The sequence below is a fragment of the Clytia hemisphaerica genome, unplaced genomic scaffold (assembly GCF_902728285.1).
Source record: "Clytia hemisphaerica strain Z4C2 unplaced genomic scaffold, Clytia hemisphaerica genome assembly, whole genome shotgun sequence".
NCBI classification, from domain to species: domain Eukaryota; kingdom Metazoa; phylum Cnidaria; class Hydrozoa; order Leptothecata; family Clytiidae; genus Clytia; species Clytia hemisphaerica.
Window position 1 is genome coordinate 897,603 of NW_027103621.1, and position 22,147 is coordinate 919,749.

Consider the following 22,147-nt stretch of genomic DNA (forward strand, 5'->3'; position numbering starts at 1 on the left):
AAGGGTAGTACTAGTAGTATCCCTTATGACCAAAATTTCTTTCAAAGGAAATTTTATCTCGCTTGTGTCAATCTAATCACTGTAGAAAGGAAAGATGACGAGCAAATATTACCATTATACTTAATGTCTAGCAGACTGTATCAGTATGCATGTTTACTAATACTATCGACGAATTCCCCCAGAAACCTCTAAGTGTAATTAATTGAAACGAGTTTCAAAAGAAATCTTCTCCATGATTCCCAAATTTATATACACTTGGCTGATATAAGACAATATAGTGCAAGTACGTCGGAAACATGCAAAGATGGGTAACGCTCGTTAATTGAAAACGAAATGTACAATTACGAATCTCTTCATCTGATGATAAGTTCGACAGGGTCTAAAACGGTCTATGATAATAACAGTAATTAATTAGTAAACTCGACCTCGTTCCCTGTACATTATCAGCTTTTTTATGGTTTAACTATATGGTGCTAGATAATATTCTCTGGCGTCCATCAGTAGTGTAAATAAAGCTAGCAATACACGGGCACGAGGCAGGTTGTAGTAAACTATTACTTGTGGTAGATAGAGGTAATGTTACTTCGATGGAATAGAAATAAATAAACGAATCTTTATGTTATAACTAGCCATAATTGTCATTAAAATGCCACCGCAATAGCAGATTAAAAAAATGATTTTAATGCATTTTTAAACTTCAAGCAGCTTAGTGCTAATTTATTGCCCAGTCATGTTAATAATTGAGTTGGAGACAAATTAAAAACAGTGTGTGGACGTAAATTTGAACTTATTTACAAGAGACTTTTTCTAACTTTCATTGGAATTTGACCAATTAAAAGGCTTGGCATCACAACATATTTACAATTTACATTACAACATCTTGTGCTGGGATTTTATAAATGATCGAAATAATAGTTTCAGTCTTTTCATTTGCGTTTAAGAATGCAGTTAAAATATTCGGTAAAATTTTTTCTTATTGACGCGCACCCGCATGCTTATGTCTTATATTGATACAAAATTCTAAGGAGTGAGTGCTGTGTTTCAAAAGACTGAGTGAGAAAATAATAGAATATTATCTTTAAATTACAATTTATCGAATTTTTGATTTTATTTTGTTATTCTAATTATTTCAAGTGCTTTTTTAAAAAGAGTATCAAAATTAACCCTTTCGCAGCGAGGGGGTCCATATGTGGCCCCCTCAGCTTTAGCATCATATTTTCGATTCAGATAAGATTTAGCACTCAATTTTTTGCACAATTGTTACCAACATTATAAGTACCTTTTCTGCCAAGTTTTTTGAAAAACAAACGAAGTGCTAAACTTTTATGGCATTTTTATGAATTCATGAAATTTTCTGCAAAGGAAATCTTAGGCCAAAAATTTTTGCTAAAATTTGTCTATTTTAGGTTATTTTTTTTCAAAAAATACTCAGAATGACAGTTTTTCTTGTTGAATCGTGAGGTACTATGTCCTACTTTATTTTTAGGAGATTTCAGACGTTCTTTGTGGTTTTCAAAATTTTAGACCCCCTCAAAGGCAAAATTTTTAAAAATTTTAAAAAAATCCTAAAATTTTCAAAAAATTTTACATTTATTTTTGAAATATCACCAAATGCTATATAGATGATTTATATACCAAAAGAAAGCTTATTTCATATGCTTTCCAAAAATGTATAACAACCCTATCTTTAAATAAACACAAGCAGCATAAAATTCGAAGCAAACGGTAAAGGTTGAGATTTCTAAAAAAGTGCTAAAATATATTCGCTGCGAAAGGGTTAAATCGCAAGCTGTGAAAAGTAAAGTTCACCCAAATGAAAATGAAAAGACTATAAATACAATAGTGCAGATTTTTTTAAAGAATTATAAGCGGAGGAACGCTTGTTCAGATAATAGAAAGATTCACTGTAGAAATTAATATTTAGTTGGCTGGCATTTTTAAATACGTCTAATGTTCATTTCAACCAGTTCAAACAAGAAAGTTTAATCATAAAAAGAAAGATTTCTAACACAACTTTCATTTTTCATCACAAAAACAACTACAACGAAACAAATAATCTACACAAGCTACAAATTTTGCCAATCAATTTTTTAAAACAACGATAAAAAAGTATAAAATGCATTTCAATGCTTGCAAGCTTCTGTCTTTGCCACTATTTGTTTTGAGTTCAAATGAACATCTATGTCACACATTTGTAACAGTTTTTGTTTCAATTTTGTATCATCCATGATTTCGAAGAGAGCTTTTAAAGTGTCTTTGAAAAATGTTGCTTGCAGTGTTATGTCTTGAGAATTTTTAAATTCGATGGTTGCAACAACGTTTTTGAATTCGTCGCTTGAGTTCATTTGGTTTGTATCGAAAATCCTTCCACAACACAGTCGGCCATGCCAGTACCACTGTTAATTTGAAGTCTTCGTTTACAATTTTTGCAACATTGGTAGGTTTCAAATTTCTTTATGCACACCACGCATTTTACACACTCAATAGAATTTTTAGGAACAATTAAATCCTGTTCGTAATTTTCAAACCCACATGTAAGTTCTTCTGTTAAAAAACATATGGCAGAATTGGGATCAGTAGTGAGTTTAATTTCATTAGAGATTGTTTTTGAGTTAATGTTAGTTAACTGAATTAATTTATCCTCTACTATATAGTCGAGAAAATCTGCCCAAAACGTAATCAAAAGGCAGGTGGATCCATCAGAGATAACACATTCCCGCATCTTGTCCGTTCTTGCCTTGCCACCCCTAGTGGTATAGGGCTTCACTTGAACAGGGCCACGGAACCTGAGTTTACCAACTATGGACTCAGTGATTGAATTTGATTCGATCTCGTTTAATGGTGTAGCATCCGCATCATTTAAGTTAAAAGTTAACTGCCTTTCACAAGGTTGTACAAAGGAATATGCATTGAAAAAGTTTCTACCATTCAAGGGCAAGCATGACTTGATTGTGACGGGCTCCTTGTTGTGAAAATAATCGAGAAAGTTTTGACGTATTGCGGAAAATTGTTTGTTTGTGCTTGACACTGTGATTTTTGCAAATGAAGTTGGTTTGGTTTTGATGAACACATTAAAGTGCTCCTTCTTCGATTGATAGGATAACCGTACGGGTGACACACATGCAATGAAGCCAGCAAAATCTTGAATAAGGAAAAAAGAAATTGGTCAATTTGTTTAAACAAAAAAAACAGAAATTTCTACATTCACCAAACCAGATTGCTCAGTTTCTAGAGGGGTCAAAACTTAATTTGGCAGAACAAATTTTGCTGTTGACATACACTTTTTGCTGAAATTCTGAAATTCTTTCATTTTCCTAGGGGTTTTTATAGATTTCAATTAAAAACTGCGCGGTAGACACCCAAAATCACAATATTTAGTTACCACAAAAATTAGTTCTATAAAAATTAGTACCAACTTAATGATACCATAAGTCTAGATTAGGTTCTTTCAGAAATTTGGTGAGGGCGTCAAAATATTTGTTCAAATTTTCTAGTTAACATTTTGACAGCCAGAAATTTAAAAATTAGTATAATTCTTAACCAAAAACAATACCTATCGCATTTGCAGGAGCTTTGGGTTGGTATGCTGTTCCCGAGCAAAACAATTTGGCTTTCTTTGGTGAACCAGTCGGTGCACTGCTAGCTTTTCTTTTTGTTTGTTCTTTTTTGCTTTCATCATCTGTACCAGCTCTTTCACTATTCTTTACTTCACATGGCATCTCAAAACTCTCATCTTTACCACAAAACGGTTTAGAATCTAAGGTAAAATAAGTGCATGATATTTACTGTCATCTAAAAATGTTTAAATTAGCATTGCATTTTTATTTCCCATATTCTTTAGCCCCCAACTCAAAAATAAACTGAAATAAATAAATTCCACAGGGGCATTCAAAAATTCAACTCCAGAGGCATTTTGTCTATGTATTGTTTAAAAAACGTCATTTGAAAAAAATGCGCATACATACTATATCCCCCTAACCACACAAATTTCAAACTTTTTAGACTCAAAATAGTGTAAAATGAATTTGGGCAAAGAAAAAATTTCGAAAAAAGCAATTCAGCCTTTCTATAATCCACATTTGTTTGCATATAGTAGGGGGCTAAGCCTGGGATCCCATGACATCTTTTAGGGCACAGCCATTATTAGTCCTTTCAAAAGAACAGTATATTATTTTTAAGATTACGAGACGGGATGAAGAGGATTAGGCCCGGGAAAACTTTACGATTAAAATAGTGACGCTATAGACGGGTTTCGTGAAACGTCATTTGTTTAGTCACGTGACTTTCCGTCCGATTTTTTGGAGGCAAAAAGACCATAACATTAGCTGGAGGCAAGCAGATTTTTTGTTGTAACGAAGTCAGCTGTGTGCTGTTCTGTATCAATAGTGTTAGAACGATGATGGAAAAAACTATATAAATAACTGTCAGACTGTTGTTCTGTCAGTCTGTGTTCTGTTTCGCTGGAAAATATAAATCAATCTCAATGTCTAAAAAGGATTCAAATTGTTTAGTTTTCCTTTCAGCAAACTCACACTGGATTGTTGGGTTTATAGAAAAGTAGTGCGATTGGACTACTGGACTGTGCTAATAACTGGAATAAAACAGATTTAAAGAAACAGGGAGAAATTCAAGATGTCTGCCACCATCACATCGGAGAGAGTTATATCGGATCACCCAAAGTTACCTTCATTTTTTTATTTTTCATTTTTTTATTTTTTTATCCACGGATCGCTGATAGTCACCTTTCCGGGGGTTTTGTTGTTTGGAATTGATTAACTAACAGTTAGGTAGGGTCAGGGTTGCTAGTAACGGCTTGTCACTGTGCCGGGTGCATACTCGGCGCCTTGGGCCCCGCAGGGTTGCTAGTAACGGCTCGAATTTCAGTCAGGTTTAAAAAAGGGGTACTTTTACCCATATTATAATAACATTACCCCCGTCTTTTGCTAGTTTGGTATAATATGTTATGAATTGCGTGGATTTGCTGTGCGGCGATGGCTCAGTGGATAGAGCGCTGGCTTCCGAATCTGAAGGTCTTTCTTTGATGGTGGTTCGAATCCCACTCGGTGCGAAAATTAGGTTGGTCGAAATTGATGGACAAATGATTGACAGGTATGAAAACTCAGTCAGGAATGAGAAACTAAGTCTCAGAAACTCAGACAGTCAGAAAAGAGAGAGACAGGATCAGAGATAAGAAAATAAAAAAAAAACATGAGGGTACTTTGGGTGATCCGATGTAACTCTTTCCCATCACATCAGGTCCACCAACTTTCCTTTTTTATCGCTGACATTACCTTATACCTAAAGCCAGAGCCATCGGCTGATCGTTTGAAACATAGTCAATAGAAGAAATACCAGATAATTCAATTGACATTGTTTGAAAGCTCCGACACGATAGGAAGAAACAAACGTCCGCCGCGCAAGCTAAAAAAGAGCTATCCTGTAAAACACGGCTTATCGCTCTTCATTCCGGGAAATCAAATAACCGTTAATTGATAATGTTCCGCTAAGCGGAACTAAAATACTGAAACGCGCGCGCAAAATTATGAGATGTTTTCCCAACTTTCCCTCACGAGTGAAGCTATGAATGCCATCCTCGGAAGCTTTAGGCTTCCTGTGGTGGCAATTATCTATCGCTAGATAATTTTCTCTGGCGTATCAATCAGTAACGTAAAAAAGCCTGGAATACGCAGGGAACGAGGTTGCCCCCTATGGCGCGCCAAAAGGCTTTTTAATACCAACTTTTTTTTATAATACCAACTTTTTTTTATAATACCAACTTTTTTTATAATACCAATTTTTTTTTATAATATCAACTTTTTTTTATAATACCAACTTTTTTTATTATAATACCAACTTTTTTTATTATAATACCAACTTTTTTTTTATAGTACCAACTTTTTTTTTAGTTCGAAGTTTTTTCATAACACCAATTTTTGTCTCGCTTACTATGCGTGTATAATCGATCAAATGTAAAAGGAGTCTTAGCGCGATTACACCTAGCCTGGAGGCCACTTAAGGTTTTTTGATAGACTGGATGACACGATTCTCTAATTTCATGATATGCACCACTACTGGAGTCTTCCGAGAATTTTCAAAATATTCAACCCAATACGTCACTTAAACAATAGAAAAAGTGACGTATTGGGTTGAATATTTCTAAAAATGTAGGAAGACTCGCCAGTGGTCGGCCGGTGGTGCACACAGATCTGTAAAGCCCGAAGGGCTAGATTTGGGGCTTTTATCAAAAAGTGAAGCCTAGGTTTGGAAGGATTTCCTACCAAAGTCACGTGACTAAAATATGCAATTTCACCGGTTTAAGAGATGTGAAATAGCGTTTGCTGCCTACTTTTTTTGATCTCGCGCTCCGAAAACAATTAAAATGCTAGATCCTATCCATCGGCACGAAATTTAAAAAGTCAAATTTTTGCTTCACTTTTTTTTGCTGGAGAAAGCTTAAAGTTGCCTATCTAGCCCTTCGGGCTTTACAGATATCTGTGGTGGTGCATCCACATTCTTAGATTTTCCAGTGAAGAACTGTAAAGGTCCGTCTACATGGTGAAAAAAGAAAATTGACTAAGCGAGACCAAAAAAATTGATATTATAAAAATGAAATATAGTGTTATAAAAAAAAGTTGATATTATAAAAAAAGTTGGTATTGTAAAAAAAAGTTGCTATTAAAAAAAAATTCTGATATTATAAAAATGAAAGTTGGTATTATAATAAAAAGTTGGTATTATAAAAAAAAGTTGATATTATAAAAATGAAAGTTGGTATTATAAAAAAAAGTTGATATTATAAAAATGAAAGTTGGTATTATAAAAGTGAAAGTTGGTATTATAAAAAAATGTTAGTATTATAAAAAAAAGTTGATATTAGCCTCCGTCTCGGAAGAGGACTGGGCCCGAATTTGCGGACGTTTTCACAGTTTCACTTTCGTTTTCGGCTATACGACAGCGTTTTCAAGCAGAAAGCAGAGGAAATCTGTGAAATTATGGCAGGGAATGCTAACCTATTTTTCCAGTGTTTCTCAAGATTGGAGCAAGATTATTGTTCTAGAAAGTTCATAAAGGCCTAATAGTTTCAGATTAGTATGATTTCATCAGAAAAAACATTTACACCAAAGCTCCTTATTGATATGTGAAGGCTACCAGAAATAGCAATGTTCTCCATCAGAACAACTTTAACATAAGGGACAAGGACAGTCAAGAAGTCTACTTCTTTGTTGAAAATTTGCACAAAATACTTAGAGAAAATGGTACTATGGAAGCCCATTCTATACTCATAAATGATAGTTAAAAGATCAGCAGTTGAGAGGGTTGATTAAAATAGAACTCAAAGCACACCAGAAAGAACTGGCATGTTGTTTGCTTTGTTTTGGTGTTTAAAAATATGTACTTATCAGTCCTAAAAAAATACAAATTTGAATATAATGAGGGCAGTGAGTCTGGTTAAATGTTACTATATTTACAAGAAAGGATTGCTGAAAAAATACTACTGTATGTACTACTGATGAACTAAAATCAAAAACTAAAACTTTACCATAAATTTACATTACGACAATTTAAAAATCTATCTTTAATAGCAACAAAGAAAAAAACATGGCTCAAAGTTTTAAACATAGAGCTAGTCAGAGCTTCAATTCACAGATTCAGTAGGTATAGAGCTTTCAAAATTTGAAAACAGACACTGCACTGGTTACTACAAGACATACTATCCACACGGTTTTTTCGATTCATGAAAAAAATAAAGTATTTATAAAAAAAAGGTTCTCTTTTTTTTTGGTAATCAATTCCAACAAACTGAAACAACAATCAATATAACAGTTTTTTGAAAACCATCCCACAGTGTAAACATTATCAACCAACTAAACCCACACCGCCAAAATTGTAAAAATAAGTCAATATAATTTCTATCAACAATTTCTCGCGGCTAGTTCGAAACACGGGTCACGGGTCACGGGTCCGGGTCACGGGGCACGGGCTACGGGGCACGGGTTACGGGGCACGGGGGGACGGGGCAGCTCAGATCAAAGTAATTCAAACAGAAAATGTTTTAAAAACACTAAAAATTATCGAAAAAATCAATTTTAAGGTATTTTATCCACGTATGACTATTTAAAACGCTAAAACCTAACCACGTGCTTTCCACGTGCTTTCGAAGTTTGCGTCGTGTATAATGCAGACCAGAAAACACCGCAACATATTACATACATATAATAAGCTTATATTATCAATAATACACTTTTAGTGTTATATGCATGTTATATGTTATACGTAAGTAATATACATATTACAATTCCCATCGCCTGAACAGCGAGCTTTCTACGAAAATGATAGTACGGCTATTGTTAAATCATATCTCATTATATCCCCTCCATCACCTTGAGTATGAATATAATTTTAATGGTTAATAACGTAGAAATGATGGTATTTTATAAATGTGTCAATATTTTCCACCTACCATTATGAATTTTTAATAAAAATGACGTAATTATACTCATATCTCTAAAACCACTATCTTGCAGCATTTAATGATTTTAAAACATCTATATCCAGTCACATGATTAGCATCCTATTGACTATGAAAAAACATTTTGCTGTAAATTGGTTCAGAGGCCTTATATTTCATGATTTTGACAATATTTTTGTCATTCAATATCATTTTGTCAAAATTTGTGGGTGACATATTATTGAAAAATTTTCATGATAATACTATTCGTATATAATTGTTTCAGACATACTATACTAGTAGTATTAGTACTATTATATGTTTTATGTAGTACGTGTTATGAATTATACGTCATATCGTTATATTTTTTCCGGTCTGTAAATTGTATGCCCCGTGCCCCGTGACCCGTACCCCGTGCCCCGTAACCCGTGCCCCGTGACCCGTGACCCGTGTTTCGAACTAGCCGAATTTCTCGTAAAATGTTTTTTTTCCAACATTCTGATACCAATCATGGCTGGAGGCATCATGTGTAGAGTGACTGTGTGGCATTTCATTGCTTTTATGATCACAATACCAAACATCAACCAAACAAAACTGACGCCAAGCCAAATCTGGCGATTAAAAATTTCCATGAAAATTATAATTGAAACTTATCTCGTAAAATGCTTTTTTCAACATTCTGGAGGTGTTCAAATTTAGAGGTATCACATGTAGAGCCAAACAATACATTAAAAGTCATTTGCTATACCATTTTCCATGAGATATATGAGTCAACAAATCAAACAAAAACCAACAAATCATGTCTCTTCACTTTCATGTCACATCGTGTTTATATGGGGTATCAGAAAGCCAATCCACAAGAAGAGCCATCTTCCTTTATTATGGAGTGTTCCAAAACTATTGGTAGGTTGTTTGGAAGTAAAGAAACCCACACAGTTTGCTTTATTTTGAAGATTTAACTTGAAAACAAACTGCATCTTTCCAGTAGAAACTCATGTTTCAACCTGCTACATAACATTGGTCAGTCGGGTCTGCTACTAACATATAATAGTTTTATAATAGCTGAGCTTGAGAATCCGTAGGCAGAACTTGTAACATGTATTATGTGTATAATTATGTCAGTCGACTTGAATCATGATACATTACTCACATTTCACTGGATGCATTTTCGCTGTGAAATTATCCGCAAAATTTTCGGACCGCGTTCTGAGACGGAGGCTAATTATAAAAAAAAGTTAGTATTAAAAAGCCTTTTGGCGCGCCATAGCCCCCTGCTATAAAAACATTCTCGACTTTGCCTGCCTCGGGGCGATACCGCGCCACGCCCGCCTTCCGGCCCTTTCATCACCCGGACCGGGCGGAAATTGCTTTTAAAAGAGCAGGGCGCTCAGCAACATAATGTAAACAAAACAAAATGGCGACCAAAAAGGAAGCAGCTCCTGTGAATTATGTCCATCAAACAGCAATAAACTTGGAGACCATTAAGAAAGAGCAGAAGAACCAGAAAATTTACACAAACTACAGTATAAACCCTTTCAAGAAAAGTAAGTTCTTAAAATATATACAAACACTTTCAAAACAAAAGTTCAATATTCAAAGAATTTTGACTAAAAAATTGTGTCTGTGGTTTTGTTAATATCCAATGTTTTTGATACAAAAAAGAATGCCAGGATGATTTCATACCTTAAATACAGTATTTCTTCAAAATGAACGTCTCCCTTTTTTGAAACGCCCCCTCAAATATTAATGCCCCTCCTTTTCTTTGACTCAAAGTTTGTGAGGAATAATAAGAAGTTTTTAAAGAACAACAGCCCCTCAAATTCAAATAAATACCTCTCATTTTTCTAAATTGAAAACTTGTGCTTTTGAAAGCTTTTTGTGAGTTAATTCATTCAGTGCGCATGAAAGTTCATTTTTAATAAAATCAGTTACTGTAGCTTGAAAACTGCCGCAAATTTTACGCTGATAATTTTCAAAAAACCGTACCAAGGCGAAAAATAACCGCACCTCGCAAGATTTTTGGATGAACAGACAAAGTCACTTTCTGTTTTTGAAGAAAGACCTAACTCTTCATACAGAAATTACGGGAAACGAATATTTGGACTTTGTACCCTACAGTATGCTGCACGCAAGCACTTAAGCCAAAGTCCCCCAAAAGCGGGACAAAAATCTGTTATTTTCATCTGATCATTTCCATGGAAGTTGTTGGAATATTTACAAGACTCTTGACAGAAAATACTTTGTTTTATTGTCAATGATGCCAGTGCCGTTATTAATTTTGTTAGATCTGACATATAGTCAACTCAGGTAATCGTTACGCACTCCTAATTCTTACGCACTTTTTGAATCACCAATATTTCATGATATACTTGGTTTCTAGCCTTAAAGTAAAATTATCATGAAAGCCAAAACATTTCCCTACCTTTTGTACCAATAATCTGTTTCTGTTTTGACTTCCCGCTCGCCAAAATTTGCTTCAAAGAAAATGCGCTGTGGCGATACCATTTTGATATTTTAGAAGGATGAAGTAACTTTTGAGCTGAGGAGATCTAGGTACAAGATAGCGCGCAAATGGTTGTTGCTAAGAAGCAGCCTATTCAAGTACGTTTTACCCCATCAAATGTTTTTTCTTGAATATTCCGTGATAAATAACAAGAGCCGCGGATCAATTAGGTGCCTAAAATTTACCAGGGTAGCCCAATCATTATGCACATTTTCAAGTTACTATTCAAGCTTAAAGTCGCCAATACATTGTTTCAAGTAATATCTTTTCAACACAGTTTAATAGCCAATTGGTTTTCTTAACAGTTTTCCGATCCACGGAATCGATAGGGAAAAATGCGGAATAATTGCAGATTTGGCACCTAATCATTACGCAGTTGAAAAATGTTGCTTAATAATGAATTTTGGCTTATCGAAGATAGCTTATATGAATGAAAAAGGTTGGAAAATGCTTTATTAGCTATCTAAAAAGAGCTCAACTAGCAGGCAACTAGCCTTTAATCGCAAGAATTAGCATGCGCGGAATCGATAGGGAAAAATGCGGAATAATTGCAGATTTGGCACCTAATCATTACGCAGTTGAATAAAGTGCGTAACGATTACCTGAGTTGACTATATTGATGTTTGTAAGTTCACTTTATAGTTTTGATTCCCATTGAAGAATCATATTTTGGTTTTCATGTTATTAGTTGCTGTTTTAGAGCTTTAGAGCTTTAGAGCTAGCCTGTTATAAATGTTTTCAAATATGTGAAAACATTTATAACAGAAAAGTGAAAAAGAAATTGGCTAATAGTGAGTAAAATTCACAAAATTGACCAAAACGTCAAAAAGCTTCCAGATATGGCAGTCCGAAAAAGATTCCGTATCCGGATGTTGATTAGACTGTCTAGGAGGGGCGTTTATTTGAAACAAGTAGCTGTAAGGAAGTATAATATAAGAAAAAACTTAGATATACGATGATTAATTTTACAGTACTCTTTTAGTATTTGGAACTGATTACTGATTACAGTATATTATTGTACTCAAATAATAAGGGGTCACTCAGGGTCAGGTTGGAAAGACCGATGTTGTTTCAAAACACGTATGATTGAACATGGGAAACGAGTGGACCAACCCATGAATCATCATTTAAATAACTGTAATAATTTTCACGATTTGACTGACATGTTTAATCTCGCACAATTGTTTGGAGAATCACATGGGATTAACCATAAAGAACACATTTTGAACGCTGTTTTGAATAAATTGTAAAATCTTAGATTTGAATGATAATTGGTCACAATTGGCCTTTTTAGAAGCATTTTACATAAAAAAACTAATGCCAAAGATTAATGACGGGTTGAAAGCTTCAAAAGAACTTCAATTGTTTGGATAGGCCCCTGACAATTGACACTCTTTTGTTCATTTCATTCAGTCAATTTTTTAGCTTTTATCAATTTTATTTCCCTTGTACATTTTATAACTCACTGTGACGTTTTTTTTAATTATCATTTTACTGCTGTACAGATTTTTAGAATAAAAGTAGATTTTTGGAATGTATTTAGTTTATGGTTGACAATGATGAGATAGAAGTCATAGAAAATATTCCAAGTTATGAACACTTTCTTGTTGTTTTTTATTTAAAGACTAAGAAGGATGCTGATCTTCGGGTTATGTTTTTTCTTATATACAAGACACCTTTTAGAAACCATTTTGACCCTTTCCTGGCCTTTCATAGTCTTAAAATGGGCAAAAAATACTCATTTTTCGCTTTAGTGCGAATCAAAGACCCCCCTGGGGAATGCTGGATTGTTGACCTAGGAGGTTGAAAATTGCGCAAAATGTCTTACAATAGATTAAATTTTCACAAAAAAATACTACACTTTGAATTTTTTGACTTTGCCATTTGACGATCTACCCTACGCACTGTTGCAAGTTACCCAACTTTGCAGTAACATTTGGCATGAAAAATCAATGTTTCTGGATTTTACAATTAAAACGTCAACAACTTTTGCCTGGGGCGTTTATTGAAAGTAATACAGTATTTATGATCACAAAAAGACTCTTCTGAATAAGAAAAAGAAAGAAAGAAATTTTCAGAACGGTGGAAGATTAGAAGAACTTTTTCTGCCCACCCCCTTGCCCTGCCTCATCGCCCGTTGGTAAGTACAGATATGACTGAATCCCACACAAAGCTGTGCAATAATGATGTGAGTAGAACTCAAGTATTTTCTATAAAGATTTTTATAAATCTCAAGGTTATTTTCCAGACCCGATCAATCAAACTTGTCAAACCAATCAAACAACCGAACTGATCAAACTCCATCGAACTATTAAAGTTTGAGTAAAAAAAATTAATCTAACTCAATTTTGAGTGTTCTATCAAGTTTGGTCAATGGGTTGCGGTTTGATCAGTTTGATAATCCAATTTTGTTTGACAAGTTTGTTGTGCTCCGCCGAATATCAGCTTCTGTTGAAAGCCAAATTAGAAATTTAAATTGGGAAATTATTTCTGACAGATTGAACACTTATCCTGTATCCTTTCAACACCATCACCAGGGCGGTACCTAGCAGTTTGCCATGTGGCTGTGAGCAAAACCTTGACAGAGGGGCTACAGACTTTGTTCATGAGAGACAAAACATCTAGGTACACAATAATCCTTAAGTCTGGGAACCGTTGAAATGGTAGTAGCTGCGTGTCGCGATAAAAAGTTTTGCAAGTGAGGGAAGAGGTGAGGATTGGAAATCATTATAAACTAATTGAACTTTTTACTGGAGGAAGTAATCAAACTCCTATTAGCTTCAAAAATTGTGAGTGTGAATGATACAATATTTCATTTTTCATTTTAGTGTATACATTGTCAGGAAAACCAAATTCATTGCACGATTCTGCTGATGGTGAAGAAGATGGTCAGTTCCTTTAGTTATATTTTGTATTTTGACTTTAACCATTAAGTTCATAGATAAAAAAAGCTTTGACAACTAAATACTTAAAATAATGTGAATCTCCAAGCCAAAATATGATAAAGTACCTGGAAACTGAATATTCACTAAAAAAATGGTTTGGTTAATACATGTGCGTTTTTTAATAATTCAATAACCAGTCCCAGAAAAACCTTGATCTACTGATTGACTTCTTTGTTTAAGAAAAACTTGTTTACATTGATACCTACATACACTATGAATAGGTCAAAATCACACTCTTTTTAATAAGAATATAAGATAATTAAGATAATTTTATAAGATAATCATGATGAAATTATAACCAAATAAATTGAGAACATGCTAAGAATAGCACCATCATGGAATTTGGCAACTGTTCTTTAGAATGTGGATTTTACCTATAAAATGTCAATTATCCCCAAGTGACAGGCTATAAACTTTCACAAAAATGCTAAATCTTTGCTTGAGGTATACATATTAAATGCTAGATTTTGGCTTGGTTGGATCCTAGCCTAAGAATACTGTAAGAATATTTTAGAAAGAATTTCATTAGAACTTAAGATTATCCATGATGAAATGGAAAAATAAAATACTTATAAAAAAGCATGTAAATGGCCTTACATTACACCATGATCAGATCTGTTTGCAGGTGGTATACCCTGAGAAACAACAGTCAGCTAAATATTGTTTTAACAAAGGGACAACAAGAACAGAAAGCTATAAAATTAGATGTCCGAAATGAATAATTTTATTTATGATTTTATATTCTTAAAATATTTCTTTTATAATTTTTGCTAAATTTCGCATGATCACAATCTTCTTTTAGATGATTTTTTGCAAGTAATCAAGAGAGCCAATCAAACGCCAGTGGAGAAATTTGAATTCCCACAAACAGAAGCACAAGAAATTGGCTGGTGCACAAAACCATTGGTAAGGTCTCAATTCAACCAACGACTTCAATTACATATAAGTAACAGACATAATTCACATATAATTCATTGAATCAGGGGGGGGTCGGTACTAAGTTGTGGAGGCCAGTGCCGGGTGGTCTCATAAGGTAAGTAAAAAACAACTTAGTACATGGTACTAAGTGGTGGTCCTAATTGAAAAAAACATTTACGCAACTTTGTATCAAGGGACTAAATGGTGGTCTCAATGCCAAATGTGAGGCATCAAGTTAGTATCTGGTACTCAAAATCCTGCAAAATCCTGAAAAATCACAAAAAATGTTCTTTAACTTTCTCTTGACTTATCCAATTTTTAAGAAAATGCAAGAAAATGAGTTGAAGAGAAAGTCTTTTTGTTGTTTTCACAGCATGCTATCAGTGGTCACCATTTGTTTGATTTGATTTGTTTTTTTATTTTAGGTAAATTCTAATTATATAAGTGAATAATTTTTTTCCAGCAAATTTATTTTTTGATATGGGTCAATTGTTGAATCTGTTTATTTCAGTAATTTTCATTTGGCTATAATTCGGTTTGCACTGATAGCTAGAGTACATACCCTTTGAATAACTGAAAAAAACAGTTATTTATCAACTTTGCTTGATTAAAGTTTATGTTGATGATGTTTCAAATTAAAGAATAATTAATTAGTTAATTAGAACTAAGTTTGTTTCTTTTGATTTAAAAAAAATTGACTTGAAAATGATAATTTGCCTTGACCTAACTTGACAGGAATTTTTACTTAGATATTGTTATTGAGATTGGTACAGAGTGGTGCTGAGTGGTGTGGTACAGGGTGGTGTTGTAAAGTTTTTTATGAAATTTAAAGGGGGTGTACCAGAAAGTACCATTACGAAGAAAAAAGGGTGGTATACCTATTTTGAGGGGGAAAATCAACTTAGTACAGGGTACTTAAGGGTGGTGTGTCATTTCTCAATGTTGATATCAAGATTGTACCGGGTACTAAGGGGTGGTATACCTATTTTAAGGGGTAAATTCAACTTAGTACCAGGGTACTAAGTGGTGGTGGTCTCAGATAAATTTCAAAAAACAAGAAAGTACAACTTTTCGGCACTGGTCCAGTACCACAACTTGGTACCCCCCTGATTGAATATTAAAAATGAGCTTTTTACTTCAGGGAACTTTTAGATAAGATTTTGTTAGTGTGCAATTGGTTTTATAAAAAACAAAATTAACTGAAGAGTTTTGCTCACTTCAAAAAGAGCGACTAGATTGAAATTTAAAGATATTTTTGTTTATCATATATCGCAAACTCTTACAATATGGCACATTAGCCTGATGAGCAGAGAAAAATATTTCAAGACCTAGGTCATTGAATCTGCCATATTGGCTGATGTCAAGCCCAACTGATGTCAAGGCCAACTATTCTATGTTCTTCTTTTAACTTCTTCTAACTACTTCCCATATAAATGAAGCGTGTCCAGTTTCAGAACTAACTAGCCATGATGTTTTCAATTCTATTTTGAAATTCAAACGTTCAAAAATTTAAGGTAAATTAAAAAACAATATGGAGGACTAGTCGACTTCAAAAATGGACACTTAATGGACACACTTCCTCAGGAAATTCAATGAGCAGTTATCTTATCTAGTGTGTAAAGGAATATGATATCTGTGCCTCATCCTCATTTTTTACTTTTTATTTTCACATCTGATTAACCACAATAGATTGTTCAACCGAAAGACGATGCACGGTTACACCATCCCAAGAAACATTCTGAAATCACCAAATTCATGGATGCTTACTGGAGACAAAAAGAACAATCTGAAAATCTAAATTAATTTTTTTTTCTGATTTTTAAATTATACTCCTTTTATTATTATTATTTTTTTAAATTGTATATGATTTTATTTTTGTAGTGATAATTATTTTTTTATGAGGTATTTTAATGAATATGTAGTCAAACTATGGTGTGTATGTAAGCTTTTATTTGTTCTTAATAATGTCCCACCAATTGTATCTTTTTTTTTAATTCTCAGCTGAAAGTTTGGAATTTTTCAATTTTATAAATTATATGTGTATAAAAAAATTTACAGAGCTCCTGCTCGACAATGACAGTACATCATCTTCCTTAGGGAAAACTATTTTATGAAATAAATTTCACTATTATTTTGAAAACATTTTGATGATTAACTTTTTTCCTCCAAAGTCAATTAGATCTTATCGGAGTTTTTGATGCATTGTGGGATTGTTTCGGGAGTGTTACAATATAATTCCCTCAAGTAATTCCTAAGAGCTTTCTATTGTAATACTCCCGAAACAATCCCACAATGAATCACTATTTTAGAAAAATAAAAAAACTCCGATAAGATCTATGTGACAGTTTTCTTTTTTTACTTTTACCTCATTTTCCAAAGCCGAGAACATATCAAGAATATGAAAATTTCAACATAAGAACCATTTTGAATGATTTCTTGGTGCAAAAAACTGTTTTGGCGTCTTTCTTGCGTCGACCTTGATTTTGTCTCTTCACAAAATGAACTACTATTTTCTTAATAAAGCTATGAATCAATCTTTGCCTAAACGGTTTTGTTTTTAAGTAAGAGTGATATCGTTTGCTTACTTACGTTTGCTTTGATATTGAATTGACACGGAAATGGAGCAAGATTGGTCAGAAAGAGAAAAAGAAAAACATTTTGTTTTGCTTATTTCAGCACAATATAACAATAGGCAGACACTGTCCCGATATGAAACATGTGTCTAATATGAAACGGGAACACTTTATTATGTAAACCTTTACAATCCTATGGTTTTTTTAAAAAGCAGACAAAGCCTTCTTAACTTTGTTGCTCTTATTCAGCATAAGACCCTTGAAAATATAAGTAATAGACTTAGATTGTGCGTAATGTGTGTATTGTTTGAAACGTAAACAAAATAGTTTGATCATATTGTAAGTTTGTACCATTTGTTACAATTTTTACCAACTATGTTTGAATGTTTTTTTTTTTCATATTTTTAGTTTTTCTTTTACTGTAGAAAGAAGGTAAGTTGATTTGTTTATTTTTATTATTTATTCTACTAATTCACGTTTTTCTAAGAACATAAGGCTTCGATGGTAAAAATATATAGGTGCAAATTGAGAACATTTTAGGGCTTTGCGGACTCTAAAACACGCAATTCAATTTACTTAGGACTTTAGAAAATACTATCAAAATGGTGAAAATAGAAACATTTTAGCATTGTGCTCCCTCTGAAAATTAGTAACTGTCAAACCTGATATAGGCCAAAATTTTAAGAACATATTTTAGGCTTGAAAAACTAAAAAAATTAAGAACATCAAAGGTCTTATAAAGTTTAAGATAAAAAACTTGTATTTTTCTCCAATGTTTTTATAGTAAGTGTATTCTATTTTCGTCTTTCTTATGGCAACCATGTCAATATAATTGAACTATTCCCTGCTACGACATCATTACTATAAAAGATCTTTAAAAAAATTTGGCACTCCTTGGCACTGAAAACTGAATCTTTACTTCTTACTAATTAAAGAGATTGGGCTGTTCCATAGAATTTCCATACAGGGGGATGGACGAACCTTTTAAAGGCAAAGAAAGATTTTTAGAAATGTGTTAATACCCCCAGGAAAATGTCAACATTTGCATAATAACCCTTGGTAAAATTCTTTTCATATCTTAAAAGTCAGTCTTTTGCCCCCTGGAAATTTTGAAACAACCTTTTACCCCCTGGAAAAATGAAAAAGTACTTTTTTATACCCCTGGAAATTGTTCTCTGATAAACCTCTGGAAATGTTCGTCCAACCTCCCCCTGTTTGGATATATAATGGAATGGCCCATTGCATCTACAAGATTTCCATTTTTATTGATCTTGTTTATTCCCTTTGCTCTCTTCTAGAATAGTAATAAAACACAACCATGATGAAATTGTATAGTTTCTTGATGATTTCCACCATCTTGGCTTTACACCAACAAGGGTGTTATGCACGTGGCCGGGGCGGAGCATTTGCAAGTTACACAGAGCGTATGAAACACAATTTGAGGGTGAGTAGATAAAGAACTTTCATTTTTATGGAAGGGATAATTAGATGGTGAGAGCCTCAGAACTCTTCTCTGGTCCTGAGAGTAAAACCCTTAGAGATATAACACAATTTGAAATTTCTAAATTGGGTTCTTACGTTGAAATTTTTTTGTTTTCTTGCAAAAATCCAAAAGCTTGTATTAGCGCTTCGTCGTGCAAACCTCATGATTAGTACCTCTCTCATTTGACCGAAATTCAATCCCACAATCCTTTTCGTCTTAATTTAAAAGTCATAAAAGTTATTATTTTTTCTTTGTAATTGAATGTAATTTGCGTGCAAGCGTAATAAACGCAAAGGGTGATGGGATTGAATTTCAGCCAAACATGAAAATCAATGTCTATTTTTAGATTCGCGACGGTATGCTATTACAGTAATACCTCGACTTTGAAAAATAGTCATGCAAATTTTTTTTGAAGTTTTGCTTTAGGATAATAGAATGTCAAGTACATTTCAAACAGTCTGATTATCCCTTTAAACTGTAGGTATTAGGTTTCTATAAGGCATTTTCCAAGAAACCCTGTCAAATTTCTTTTTTTTTTTCATATTGTGTCTTCAAACAATTTTCCATAGAGGGTTGCTGTATAAAGGACAATATAGTGTAAATTACAATTATAAGAGCTATAAAATGCTCTGCTACAAAAGCTTGATCTTAGGTATGGATATCTGTATGATATTATTTACCAAAGAGTTTCATTATATATAATAAATTGGGTCCGTCTAGGTTGTTCTTTTTTAGGTAAGGGGCCCCTATCATTAATCAAATGTTTTAATGATCTCTTATTTCCCTGTTTTTAGATTTCTTCCATCGGCGATGCTTGTAAATTCACTTCATATTATCCAGGAGGTGCTAAAGTCACTATTGACAATGTTGAAGTACCAGTTGCAAAAGTGGAATCTAAAGGATTGTACACTATCTTTGTTGGTAGTGAGGAAGAGGTATGCTGTATCCAATTTGCATATCATATCAACCTCGTCCCCGTGTATCCCAGGCTTTATTTACGTTACTGATTGACGCCAGAGAATACCCTGGTGTAGCTTCTCAGAAGGGGAACATCTCAAAACAATACGTAATAACAAATCTGATGTTACAAAAGTTACACTGCAATGCAATGGTTTCAAGTCCAGGAACAAATGAAATCTGACGTTTTATCTTTGAATTACGTAATCTTACGCGTTCGAAAAACAGACAATGCCAGGGTATTATCTAGCACTATCAGTAAGCACCAAAAAGCTGATAATGCATAGGGAGCTTAAATGCTTTAGATAAATGCAAGCTAGGGTTATTTATGATATGCACCATTGCAATGTCTTCTGACATTACATCACAGACCCAATTGCTGATTTGTTGTAAATTAGTCAATACGAAGATTGACAAAAACTTTGCAGTTATAAAACTTAAAACCTGTTCCCAAAAAATTGTCAGGTCCTTACTTTTTCAAACATTCCTTGGAAAGATAATTTTTAGGTGCTTGTTACAAGCTTCTACAGAATTTTGTATAGAAAAACTTTCTGAACAGACTTTAGCATGGAATCGACGTCAAAAGCCTAATCGCAATTTTTAATACTTATCATTTATGTTATCCATAGATGGGAGCTCTTGTATCGGAGACATTATCAAAAGCAGGCTTAGCATCGACAGCTGTCGCCACTATTCAACATATCAAAGAGATTTCAAGACTTGCCAACGTTAACCCTACCCTTAGTAAGTAGTTTCATGGCCTAAATTTCTACCTGTCTGTAAGGTGAAGCCTTGTCTATACACAGACCCAGTATCTACGGCTAATTCGTTGCTGTAGAGGGTCGTTTGTCATTGTCTTGTCTCATTTGAGATTTTTCAAACCGACCGCTGCGATGGAGTGTTGGTGAGAGAGGGGAGACGACGAGAGAAGTGTAGCTATCTATAAATCATACTTCATCGCAGAGGTCTCCAAACGAGAATTTTTTATCAAACAAACAATGCGCACAGAGTGCACTACGTAGCGATAAACGTGAAAACGCTGTACATATTAATCATGTGATAAAGTTTGGATTATTGTTAAAAAGAACTGTTGGTAACACTTTAAAGGTTTTGTTTTTACACGAGTGTTCCCATTTCATATCAGACACATGTTTCATATCAGGACAGTGTCTGCCTTTTGTTATATCGTGCTGATATAAGCAAAAATATGTTTTCTTTTCCTCTTTCTGACCAATCTTGCTCCACATTCATTTCAAAAGGCTTGTAAATCAAAAATTATGAGTAAACAAACGATATCACGCTTATTTAAAGACAAAAACTTTAAGGTTTGAGTGATTCCTTAAGGATTGAAATCGTTAATTTAATCTTGAAGTTCTGGTTTAGACGGCCTTCTTTTCGCCCTCGCTATTCTAATTGTGGATTTAAGTGTGCAGAAAGTTGACTGTTTAAAGTAAATGTATTGCCCTCTTTTGACGTCTTCTCTCAATCTATATCAATTAAAGCAAAGATTGAAACTGTCAACTTTCGCTAATTTTTTGCCTACTCTAACTATACCGAGTTTATGTAAGTGTATTTTTCTGCGGTGAAGACGGTAAGGACTAAGGTTCTAATTTTGCTAGAACTGACCAGCTGAGGAATCAGTACTTTTAACGTCCTCGATATTGCGGGTTATTCCAAATCGCTTCAGTCACCCTACCGTCCTCAAAAGAGCAAATATATAAACTCGATAATAAGAATAAGGATGGCAGAAAGTCGGCCATCAAAAGTAGAGCTGACTTCACAAATATTGCAAGTTTTAATTTTTTAATTTTTTTTCAGCCGTCTTTACCACCATGATAAACTTGGCTTTCCCGTCAACCACCACCGATGACGTTTTAAAAGCGACAAATGACGCCCTTCTCAAACTGACCAATCAAATGAATCAACAATTCGAGAATGCTAAATTGTATATTGATGAAAAGGTTTTGTCGACCAAAAAACAAGACTTAAGGGGTATGTAACTTGAAATAGACCTTATCGGAGTTTTTAATTTTTCTGAAAAAGCGATGCATGTGGGATTGTTTCGAGTGTATTACAATGGAAATCTCTTTGGTATACCTCGAGGGAATTCTATTGTAATACACTCGAAACAATACCACAATGCATCGCTTTTTTAGAAAAATCAAAAACTCCGATAAGGTCTATTGCAAGTACAGTGGAGGCTCTTTAACTCAAACCTCTATAACTCGAATGCCTCATAAGCTCGAACGATGTTACACGAATATTACTAGGCAAGTATTCAACGGCCTTGAAATTAACACGCAAAAAATTAACACGAAT

At 33.8% G+C, this 22,147-nt stretch overlaps 3 protein-coding genes across 3 annotated transcripts; 2 read left to right on the forward strand and 1 right to left on the reverse strand.

Annotated features, from left to right (window-relative positions):
• Positions 1 to 2,001: 2,001 nt before the first annotated feature.
• LOC136802393 (uncharacterized) lies at positions 2,002 to 4,352 on the reverse strand. The gene is made up of 2 exons (XM_067059131.1): positions 3,554 to 4,352; positions 2,002 to 3,141 (listed from the first exon to the last, which is right to left on the reverse strand). The coding sequence occupies exons 1-2, from the start codon at positions 3,717 to 3,719 to the stop codon at positions 2,342 to 2,344; spliced, it is 966 nt and encodes a 321-aa protein (XP_066915232.1). The 5' UTR covers positions 3,720 to 4,352; the 3' UTR covers positions 2,002 to 2,341.
• Positions 4,353 to 9,834: 5,482 nt separating this feature from the next.
• LOC136802405 (cilia- and flagella-associated protein 144-like) lies at positions 9,835 to 16,649 on the forward strand. The gene is made up of 4 exons (XM_067059143.1): positions 9,835 to 9,993; positions 13,781 to 13,840; positions 14,700 to 14,803; positions 16,505 to 16,649. Exons 1-4 carry the CDS (start codon positions 9,864 to 9,866, stop codon positions 16,616 to 16,618), a joined length of 408 nt encoding a protein of 135 aa, XP_066915244.1. The 5' UTR covers positions 9,835 to 9,863; the 3' UTR covers positions 16,619 to 16,649.
• A 1,109-nt stretch (positions 16,650 to 17,758) lies between these two features.
• LOC136802289 (uncharacterized) lies at positions 17,759 to 21,828 on the forward strand. The gene is made up of 5 exons (XM_067059004.1): positions 17,759 to 17,820; positions 18,687 to 18,832; positions 19,666 to 19,806; positions 20,458 to 20,572; positions 21,647 to 21,828. Exons 2-5 carry the CDS (start codon positions 18,707 to 18,709, stop codon positions 21,826 to 21,828), a joined length of 564 nt encoding a protein of 187 aa, XP_066915105.1. The 5' UTR covers positions 17,759 to 17,820; positions 18,687 to 18,706.
• Positions 21,829 to 22,147: the final 319 nt, after the last annotated feature.